An 11,390-nucleotide genomic window follows, 5' to 3' on the forward strand; every position below is an offset into this window, starting at 1 on the left:
AAACAATATTTTAAACTGAGGAAACGGTTCCAAGAAAATTCAAATTACTGGTGGGCTATGTCAAGACCCTCATAGGCCCCAGTGCGCGGCCCCCACAGCAGCGCGCCGGAAACGCCTACCGGAAGTGGGCGTGCCCCGCCCGTGGCTTCCTGGAAGTTGTAGTTCGGGGCTGGCGGCGCGGGCTCGGGTGGGTCTCTGGCATCTCGCTTTTCAAGTGTCGTGTCCACGTGGGAAGTGAGACGCGCCCGCTGCCGCCCTCAGCGAGGCCTGGCCGTGCGGGTGTGGCCTGCCGCGGGGACGCTCGAGGCGACCGAGGCCCAGCAGCCGGGCGCGGCGGCCGACGGGGGCGAGCGACCTCCCCCAGCTGCGCTCCGGGCTGCACCGTGTCCCGGCGCCGCCGCACTCCTGGGTCACCCACCGGCCGCAGTCACACACACACCCCGGACACACACACGCACACCTGCACACACGTTCACGCACACACCTCCGACACACACAAACCCTAACACACACCTTGACACCCACACACCTTCACACACCCCCAACGCACACACGCACACCGACGCACACAGACACACACCTACCCATACACACAAACCCCAGCACATACACCTTCACACACACACACACACACACACACACACACACACACACACACACACACACACACACACACACACACACCATCCTTCCAGAGCTGAGCCTGCCAGAGTTCAGAGTTCCCACGGGGCCGTTTTCTTCCCGGTCTGGGGTCTGCCCTTGGTTGGCCCCAGAATTCCCTCGTTGGCCACAGACCTTTTCACCTGTCACTGTCCTGGTTGTAAGGTTTGGGGGCTCAAGAGCTATTCCTGTGACAGACCGGTGTCTCTCCCCACAGCATTTCCCTGCTCAAAGGAGGCCGCACTCGAACCCCTGCACCGTGGAAACGAATCCATCCAGAGAGGCGCCGAGCAGAGGTCCTGCTCCATCAGCTATTTGGGGACCAAGAAGCCACATCTGGAAGCGGACCCGGTTGAGTACCGCGGGCCCCCGAAGCAGGTGCTTCTCGTGGGCAGACGGAGTATGTGTGTGGGGAGCAGGGAGGGGAGTGCTGACCGGCTTATTGGATCCCAAACCCTGGGAGGAGAGGGGTGGGGAATGCACCTGGGGTACCTCAGAAGAGAGCCGGGAAGGGGTGGCCCCAAGGGTCCCCACTCCTATAGTCGCGGGACTATCATTTCATAGCGTTTTCTCTTTCCCTGACTCCCTTTCCAGGACGCGCCTTCCTAAGGTGAGCAAATGACTGAGCTCCAGGTGAGTTGAGGATTTTTTTTTCTTCCAAAAAGAGGACATCTATGAGAAATCCGTGTTGGCGTGTGGGGAAAAGGGGATAAAGGAAGAGCGTCAGCATTGAGTGCCTATCTAGTGTCACCTGTCATATCTGTGTAGTGATTTTCTCTGTACTGACCCACTTCATTATGAGATGCCCGTGGGTACCAGACATTAAGATGCTGGGAACATTATATGACTGAAACCAAATCATTAACAACTTTGTAATTGTGTATCTCTCTGTGATTCAATTAAAAAATAAAATTATACAGAATTTTTTTTTAAAAAAAAAAGAATGCTGAGAACACCTGGCTCTCAGTTAATGACACCAGGCACCTTCACCAAAAGGGTCATTGTAGTCTGATCCTCTCCCTTGAGCCAGAATGATAGCATAGCGGGTAGAGCTCTTTTCTTGTACTTTTTTCTTTTTTAAATTTGTATTAGTTTGGGGCCACACCTAGTGGTGCTTGCACACTGCCAACCTGGGATTGGCAATCTCTGGCATCCCAAATGGTCCCCTGAGCACCACCAGGAGTAATTCCTAAGTGCAGAGCCAGGAGTAACCCCTGAGCATCGACAGGTGTTACAACAAAAATCTCCCCTTTTCCTGTCAGGCATTTCACTCAAAATGAAAGTTAATTCAGGCTCAAGGAGATAACTCAAAGGCTAGAGAGCAGCTCTGGCAAGCAGAAAGCCTGGTTTTTGTTTTTGTTTTTTTTTTCTTTTTGGGTCACACCTGGCAATGCACAGGGGTTACTCCTGGCTTTGCACTCAGGAATCACCCCTGGCAGTGCTCAGGGGACCATATGGGATGCTGGGAATCGAACCCGGGTCGGCCGCGTGCAAGGCAAACACCCTACCCGCTGTGCTATCGCTCCAGCCCCGAGAGCCTGGATTTGATCCCCAGTACTTCATGGTCCCTGAGCCATCAATGGGGAATGACCCCCTAAATACTGAACTGAGATTAGCCTCTGAGTACCAGCAGGTGTGATCCCCAAAATCAAAGTGTTATTGAAAGCTTTTACAGGCACAATCCAGTGCTAATTTATCTTAGAAAAATAATCTGTAGTGCTCTTATACATGAGTTTATTGTATGTAGGGGGAAAGTCTACACATTAAGAAAAGTTTTGGGAGACTGGAGCAATAGAACAGCGGGTAGGGCGTTTGCCTTGCACACGGCTGACCCGGATTCAATTCCCAGCATCCCATATGGTCCGCTGAGCACCACCAGGGGTAATTCCTGAGTGCAGAGCCAGGAGTAACCCTTTTGCATCGCCAGGTGTGACACACACACACACACACAAAAAAAATTTGGATGGAGGCCAAAGTGATAGTACAGCAGCTAGGGTTCTTGCTTTGCATGTGGCCAACCCGGGTTTGATCCCTGGTGTCCCATATGATCTCCCATACTGGCTCTGTGCTCAGTAATTCCTGAGCACAGAGCCAGTACTAACCTCTAAAACCTGGTGTGGCCCAAAAAAGAAAACAGGAAAGTCTTTTTCTTTTCTTTTTTTTTCTTTTTAAATTTTCATTAGTCAGGGGCTGTTCCTCTCTCTGTGCTCAGGAGAGGCCCCTGACCATATCCAGAGGACCATATGCAGTACAGGGGATTTGAGCTGGAGTCATGCAAGGCAAGCGCCTTAACCCCTTGTTATCTCCCTGACCAAGAAGAATCATTTATTAAGCATAAAAGTAGGTCTCATACCTTACACATGTGAGGGCCTGAGTTGGATCCCCCACCCCCCAAAAAAAAGCAGGGCTGGAGCAATAACACAGTGGGTAGGGTGTTTGCCTTGCATGCGGTCAGCCCGGGTTTGATTCTCAGCATCCCATGTGGTTCCCTGAGCATGGCCAGGAGTAATTCCTGAGTGCATGAGCCAGGAGTAACCCCTGTGCAACGCCGGGTGTGACCCCCCCCAAAAAAAAGAGTTAAAAGCATGGGAAAGTATGTTACATAGCAACATAGTGGCTGCCAAATCACTCATAAATGTGCAGCAGCAAGGCTGTGCACCAGAATCATCTGTGGTGTTTTTAGTTGTTTTATGGGTTTTTTGTTTTGGTTTTTGAGCCACACCTTGGTACTGCATGACCTCCACCTTGGAGGTATTTTTTTAGTAATTTATGTTCTCAAGCCCCCAGCCCAACCCCCTGACCTTCTTAAACAATTTCACTTCCTCTTACCTTTTTGCTCCAAAATTTTGGTGGGGCTGGAAAATTAGTACAGTGGGTAGGATGCTTGCCTTGCATGGGGCTGACCCAAACTCAATCTCCAGCACCCAATATAGTTCCCCAAACACTGCCAGGAGTGGTGATCCCTGAGCACAGAGGCAGCAGTAAGCCTCAAATATCATCAGCTGTGACCCAGAAACAATCAGCAACAACAACAACAAAAAAAAGTAGATTAGAAACAACCAGTAATGGCAGAGCTGTGAAAAAGGAGCCTCATCCACTGTTGGTGGAACTGTCATCTGACTCTTGCTCTATGGAAAACAGTGCAGAAACTTATCAAAAATAAAGAACAGAACTTCCATATGACCCAGCAATTCCACTTTGCTGACCCCAAGAGCACAAAAACACTTATTTTAAAAAAGACTTTTACAAGGGCTGGAGCGATAGCACAGCAGGTAGGGCGTTTGCCTTGTACGCGGCCGACCCGGGTTCGAATCCCAGCATCCCATATGGTCCCCTGAGCACCGCCAGGGGTGATTCCTGAGTGCGTGAGCCAGGAGTGACCCCTGTGCATCGCCGGGTGTGACCCAAAAAGCAAAAAAAAAAAAAAAAGACTTTTACAGGGGCCAGAGAGATATACAAGCGGTAAGGCACTTGCTTGTGTGCAGCTGACACAGGTTTGATCCCCAGCACCTCATATAGTCCCTTGAGAACCATCTGAGTGCAGAGCCAGGAGTAATCCCTGAGCAACGCTGGGTGTGTGAGTGTGGCCCCCAAACAGCAACTTAAAAATTGTTGCTTATGAAGTATTATGTATGGTAATGATGTGGGGTTCATAGCCTTTTGTAGGGATAAGAGTGTAACCCAAGGGGTTGCATGGAGCTGGAGCAATAGCACAGCGGGTAGGGCATTTGCCTTGCAAGCGGCCAACTCGGGTTCGATTCCCAGCATCCCATATGGTCCCTCCGAGCACCGCCAGGAGTAATTCCTGAGTGCAGAGCCAGGAGTAACCCCTGAGCATTGCTGGGTGTGACCCAAAAAGCAAAAAAAAAAAACCAAAAAGAGTGTGACCCAAGGGGTTGGAGAGATAGTATATAGCAAAACAGGTAGGACATTTGCCTTACATATGGCCAACTATTGTTTGATCCCTGGCACCCTTTGTGGTCCTCTGAGCCTGCCAAAGGTTATCCCTGAGGGTAAAGCCTGGTGGAAATTCTTGAGCACAGCCAAGTATGGCACACAGATAAACATACTAAAGAAGAAACTGTGACATAAAAACAAAACAAAAGAATTTTTCACTTCAAGCTTTGTAACTGTATCTCACGGTGATTCAATTTTTAAAAACAGACAAATTGAATAAGAAAAAAATTTTTTTTCACTTCTATACCCAGTCCTTCTCTGTTGAGGGTGAGGATAAGAGAGGGGATTTCCACGGGGCTGGAGGGATAGCACAGCGGGTAGAGTGTTTGCTTTGCACGCGGCTGACCCGGGTTTGATTCCCAGCATCTCATATGGTCCCCTGAGAACTGCCAGGAATAATTCCTGAGTGCAGAGCCAGGAGTAACCCCTGTGCATCACCAGGTGTGACCCAAAAAGGAAAAAAAAGGGGGGGTTCTAGGTAGAACTTGGGGATCTGAGTGGCCATTCCCAGTGATATTCTGCCAATTAGGCTAAACAACTCAATTTGAGAACCCAAGGATCTGGTGCTGTTAGAACCCTATGGTGCTGGGGACCACTAGGGCCACCCCCAGCAATGCTTTGGGACCATTCAGTGCTGAGGATTGAACCACATCGTCCCAACCCCCTTAGCCTTCTGTCTTCCTAACATTTACCCAAAGGATATTACTGTCAGGGCAAGACTAAACTTTTTTTCTGGTTACTGTCTGCAGGTTTTAGGGAATCCAAATCTGAAGTATTGACATCTAACCTTTGTTCCATCACTAGGTTCCTTGTTTCCTAGGAAACAGATAAAAAGTCTGGATATCTTTTTAAGAGAGTGGACTTAGATATCTAGTAACTGAAGCAATTCCCTACAGACTCCTATTAGAAGAGATGGGGCAGTTCAGTAATTTGCAATCAGGATTATATTGGGAATCTTCATGGAGGAATTCATGGGAACACTGAACAAAATTACTTCAGAAATAGAGAAAAGTATCACATATTTCCAGAAATAAGAGCAGTGTGGTGACTCTTCAAAGTGATTCTTTTTAAAACATGGAAAGTGAGAAACACATATCTTTAGCAAGCCTAATAGTCACACAAGACAAGTCAGTGACATACTGTAAGAATGAGCCCCAATATCATGAGGAAAGCAAAAGTCTCTCTATGAGTGAAGAAAGCAGTGAGAGAAACACAGTAGAGAGGAAAAGTCTTCCCATGGACCACTGTTCAGAGAACCTTCAAACGAATCTTGTGTCTGAGGTATCAGAACCAGCCTCACCCTTGTTAGGTGATGAGGCAAAGTACCAAAATGGCCAGTACAAAGACTCCTCAGACCCCTTTGACTCTAAGTGCAAAGACATTGATGGTTATAAATCAAGGGCAGTCCATCGGAGTCATCAGCAAGCTCCCACGAACGAGAGTCGTGACTGTGGAGAAACACACAGCAGTAGCTCAGACTGTCAACCGTGTGAGAAAGTTCACACTGCTGAGCCGGGACACAGATGTTGGTGTAGTCAGGCCTTTGGTGAGAGCTCGGCGCTACAGCTCCATCAGAGAAACCACATGGAAGAGAAACCTTACAAATGTGAGCAGTGTGCAAAAGTCTTCACCAAGAGCTCAAGTCTCCTCATCCATCGAGCCATCCACACAGAAGAGAAACCTTACAAGTGCGACAAGTGTGGAAAAGGCTTCACCAGGAGTTCCAGTCTGCTCATTCATCACACAGTTCATACCGGTGAGAAGCCTTATAAATGTGACAAGTGTGGGAAAGGCTTTAGTCAGAGCTCCAAGCTGCACATCCACCAGCGCGTGCACACTGGTGAGAAGCCCTATGAGTGCGGGGAGTGTGGGATGAGCTTTAGTCAGCGCTCCAACCTCCACATCCATCAGCGAGTCCACACAGGAGAAAGGCCCTACAAGTGCGGAGAGTGCGGGAAGGGCTTCAGCCAGAGTTCAAACCTTCACATTCACCGTTGCAGCCACACAGGGGAGAAGCCCTACCAGTGCTATGAGTGTGGGAAAGGTTTCAGTCAGAGCTCAGACCTCCGCATCCATCTCAGAGTCCACACAGGAGAGAAGCCCTATCATTGTGGCAAATGTGGGAAGGGCTTTAGCCAGAGCTCCAAACTCCTCATCCACCAGAGAGTGCATACTGGAGAGAAACCCTATGAGTGCAGCAAGTGTGGGAAGGGCTTCAGCCAGAGCTCCAATCTCCACATCCACCAGCGGATTCACAAGAAAGATCCTCATTAAATGGTCCTGTTCAATCATGGCGCTAATACAATCTCCAAAGGCTGTTATTTCTAATGTCTTGTTTATTCTGAATGACAAGAATTTTTCAGATTGTTCTCTCACTGAAATTCACTCATTCAAAATATTTAAGTGCCAAGAACTCTTTGTTATAATATACAATAAGTTATTTCGTTCCTCAAATGAAAATGTCTGTACTCTGCAGTTCAGCCAGTGTTATAATGCATTTTTGGGTGAGGGCGGGGGGCAGGGGGTGGGTCCTGCACTCAGGAATCATGTCTGCAGGCTTGGGGGACCATATGGGATGCTAGGGATCAAACCTAAGCTGGCCACGTGCAAGACAAGTACCCTACCCACTGTATTACCTCTCCAGCCCGTGTTATAATTACATTTTTAACTGTTTAACTGTTAACTATACCCATCGGGGTTATTTTTGTTTGTTTGTTTGGTTTGGTTGGTTTTTTGGGTGGTTTTTTTTTTTTTTTTGGCTTTTTCAGTCATACCCAGCAATGCACAGTGGTTACTCCTGGCTCTGCACTCAGGAATTACTCCTGGCTGTGCTCTGGGGACTGTATGGGATGCTGGGAGTCGAACCCGAGTTGGCCACGTGCAAGGCAAATGCTCTACCCACTGTACTACCTCTCCAGCCATGTTATAATACATTTTTAACTGTTAACTATACCCATTGTTTTTTTTGGGCTTGGTTGGTTTTTTGTTGGTTTGGTTTTTGGGGTTTTTTTGTTGTTGTTTTGTTTGTTTGTTTTGCTCTTTGAGTCATACCTGGCAATGCACAGGGGTTAATCCTGGCTCTGCACCCAGGAATTACTCCTGGTGGTGCTCAGGGGACCATATGGGATGCTGGGAATCGAACCCGGGTTGGCTGCGTGCAAGGCAAATGCCCTACCCGCTGTGCTATCACTCCAGCCCCCTAAACCTATTGTTTTTAATGGCAAGAATTATACATGTGTCCCAGCAGAACTTTGTTCAGTATCTGAAAGATTTAAGCTCTCATATCTCTTCTAATTATGTGCCTTGTGTTTTTCATGGCTTTTTTTTTCCATCTCTGAATATCACTTAATTATTGAACTTTGATTCTATGGTGTGCTAATTTCGGACCAGGGGATTTAATGGACATGGAAATGTTACCCTGACTACCAAAGAAAGTTTGACGTTTACATACACAACCAAAAGGTGAAAAGCTACTCATTTAAGATACCCCATACACTGTTCAACACTCCTCTTTGTTTCCTTTTTTTTTTTTTTACACCCCTGTTCTAAGCAAAACAAAAACACTTGCAGTTTTGTTGGTTTTGTTGCTGGGTGGGGAAGGGCCCACACCCAGCTGTGCTCACAGTTTACTCCTGGTTCTGTCTGTGTAACCCCCATGTACTCAATTCGCTTGTGGTTCTTTGGAAGATCCTGGTGACCCACAGGGGGCCATATGGCTCCTGGTTGAAAAACAACACTGGGCTGGGTTATTTGACTATGTAAGACTCACAGTGGTACAAAATAGAGAAAATACCTCCTCAAATGCTGAGAGTCAGTGAATATCTAGATTCACCAGAGAAAAGAACAAGGAAGCCACAGCACAGGCGACATCACTGCCTATCTGCGAACGCAGTGACCATCACAGATATTTTCTGCTGGTCAATGCAAAATTCTTGTTACTTAACTGTTAAGCCCAAATAGAGAGAACAAATAAGTATCAACATAGCATTTATCTCTGGAATAGCATTGCTACCAAGGTTATCAAATATTCTAGCAAAGTAGATTTTGTACTCATCATCTGAAGTAAATGTTGCTTTCTCCAAAACTCAAGATATTCTAGAATATATTTTGTTTACTGCTCAATTTCAAGTTAATCTGAATTCAAATTGTCATACAATTTTCATTTTAGAGTAAATTTAAAAGATTTAAGATGAAAATATGATCTTAGAAATGATTTTTTTTTTTTTTTACATTTCTGCCTTGGTCCTGTGCCAAACATTTCTGTTTTTACCAATCCACAGGTAAATCAAGATTGAACACCTTTAAGGCACATGATAAATGCAGTGATTGGTACTCTTGTAGCATGCGTCTTCTTCCAAAGGTATATGGGCCCTGAAAGGGGACAGAATAATGTTACCCTAACACACCCAATTGCTTATGAAAATGGCGCTCTGGGAATCTGTTTTTTGAGGACACCCCAAGATGCTCAGGAGTTACTCCTGACTCTGCATTCAGGAATTGCTCCTGGCAGTGCTCAGGGACCATATGGGTGCTGGGTAGACCTTGTACCTAGCAAGCACCCTACTCACTTTACCACCTTTCCAGCCCCTGCACTCTGGTAATCTGACCTCAAGAATTCAACTTTATAACTATGTAACCAAGATGACAATATTTTTCGAGGTTTTCAAGTCCCTTTCAAAGCTTCTGAGATCAAACAATTTCCATACCTGCATCCTAGATTCCTCAGGAAATGCTATGTCTGCCTGCCTTCCTGTACATTTCAGGAATTTTATTTCTCAAGCACACCCATTGAAACCCAATTATCTACAAATCAGGTAGAGACCACCTACTGCCACTGACCTCCCAAGGGCTGAGCCAGAACAATATTCTGTGATTAGCGCAGCTCAAAGACAATACAAACACAGAATTAGCACACAGGGCGTTCATCTCTCCATCAGCCTCATAATTCCTTCTTGCTACTGCACACTTTTTAAAATTTTAGAATCCAAGTCATAGTACAGCAGATATGCACTTGCCTTGCACAGAACCCACCCAGGTTCAATCCCCGGCAGCCCATATGGTCCCCTGGGTCTCCAGGAGTGATCCCTGAGCTCAAGGCCAGGAATAAGCCCTGAGCACAGCTAGATGTGGCACAAAAACAAACAAACAAATAATGGGGCTGGAGTAATAGCACAGCAGGTAGGGCGTTTGCCTTGCACACGGCTGACCCAGGTTCGAATCCCAGCATCCCATATGGTCCCCTGAGCACCGCCAGAGGTGATTCCTGAGTGCAGAGCCAGGAGTAACTCCTGTGCATCGCTGGGTGTGACCCAAAAAGCAAAAAACAAACAAAAAAAACCAGCTATAAATAAATAAATAAATAAATAAATAAAATTAAATGAATCTGAACTTAGAGCTAGGCTTCCAAGTTAACAGAAAAAATTAAGAATCAATTCTAACCACACCCATCTGGCAGGTATCAAAAGAAGCAGGGCACCCTGAGCCACGCTAGGAGTGATCCCTGAGTTACAGAGCCAGGAGAAAACCCTGGGTACTTCTGGGTGTGCCCCCCCAACCCCCCACACAAAAAAAAGGAACAGGGCAGAAAAATTGTTTCTCACAAAACTCTGACCTGCAACAAGCTAGCATCCTCTATCCTCCCTACAACCAACATAGATCCCTGCAGCAGAGCCCCAGACATCTTACAGCTTGAGTTTTACCAATCAACTATATTAACCATCTGGTACAATTTGGGAGGGGGTTGGTGTTTTTCCGCTTTTTTGTTTTTTTGGGCCACACCTGGTGATGCTCAGAGGTTACTCCTGGCTCTACACTCAGGAATCACTTCTGGAAGTGCTTGGGGGACCACACGGGATATCAGAGATCGATCCCAAATGCCCTACCTTCTATACTATCACTCTGACCCTAATACTGATTTTGGTCAAGGAGGTGACATTCCAGATGAAACTCTTTTCCAAATAGCATTCCCTACCTGCAAAATCAGAATTTAAAAAACAGGAACTATAATAATAATTAGTGACAAGTGAAGCTGACATACATTGCTCATGGAATTATGAAAATTATGAAGTGGTGTACCTGATCCTGGAAACAATTTGACTAAAAGCATTTGTCATAAAATATATTTATTAACCTCTTGTAAATCTCTTTCAGGTAGCTTATCTTAAAATAAATTGTTCTCGGGAACTGGAGCGATAGCACAGTGGGTAGGGTATTTGCTTTCACACGGCTGACCCAGGTTCGATTCTCAGCATCCTATATGGTCCTTGAGCACTGCCAGGAGTAATTCCTGAGTGCAGAGCCAGGAGTAACCCCTGTGCATCGCCCAGTATGACCCAAAAACCAAATGAATAAATAAATTTTTCTCTACAAGGCAGTAGTTCGAAAGGGGTTTCCAGCTCTATTGTCTCGGCCATACCTGGGAATTATTGGCAATGGGTCCACTCCACATTTTCTACATCAGAGATTTTGGGGACAGGAACTCACCTTTAACAAGGCCTCCAAAGGATATTATTTTTGTTGTTTTGTTTTGGGGACCACACCTGGTTCTTTACTCAGGACTATATGCAGTAGCAGGATTCAAACCAGGATTGAATCAGCCACTATGATAGGTAAATGCTAACTGCCATAATCTTTATGTTATCTTTTGTCCCCGTCCAAGGAATTCTGATGCCCACGAAAAGCATGAAAGGCTGGCAGCACATCAGTTTCACAGTTTAAGTAAATGCTACCTGTAGTGGCCTAGTAAGGTATTTGCCTTGCACGCAGCAAATCCA

At 46.5% G+C, this 11,390-nt stretch overlaps 1 protein-coding gene across 2 annotated transcripts; it reads left to right on the plus strand.

The window, feature by feature from the left end:
• The first annotated feature begins 171 nt into the window (after positions 1-171).
• Positions 172-7,101, plus strand: ZNF239 (zinc finger protein 239). 2 transcript variants are annotated; one of them, XM_055119654.1, is made up of 4 exons: positions 172-187; positions 878-1,038; positions 1,255-1,270; positions 5,422-7,101. In XM_055119654.1, exon 4 carries the CDS (start codon positions 5,692-5,694, stop codon positions 6,889-6,891), a length of 1,200 nt encoding a protein of 399 aa, XP_054975629.1. In that variant the 5' UTR covers positions 172-187; positions 878-1,038; positions 1,255-1,270; positions 5,422-5,691; the 3' UTR covers positions 6,892-7,101. The 2 variants fall into 2 exon arrangements, with proteins under 2 accessions (XP_054975629.1, XP_054975628.1); XM_055119653.1 differs by having other exon boundaries at positions 180-1,038; positions 1,255-1,293.
• Positions 7,102-11,390: the final 4,289 nt, after the last annotated feature.

This window comes from Sorex araneus, chromosome 11, assembly GCF_027595985.1.
Source record: "Sorex araneus isolate mSorAra2 chromosome 11, mSorAra2.pri, whole genome shotgun sequence".
NCBI classification, from domain to species: Eukaryota; Metazoa; Chordata; class Mammalia; order Eulipotyphla; family Soricidae; genus Sorex; species Sorex araneus.

Coding starts and splice junctions, on each gene's coding strand:
- ZNF239 (XM_055119654.1), top strand. CDS start 5,692: ATGGAAAGTGAGAAACACATATCTTTAGCAAGCCTAATAGTCACACAA.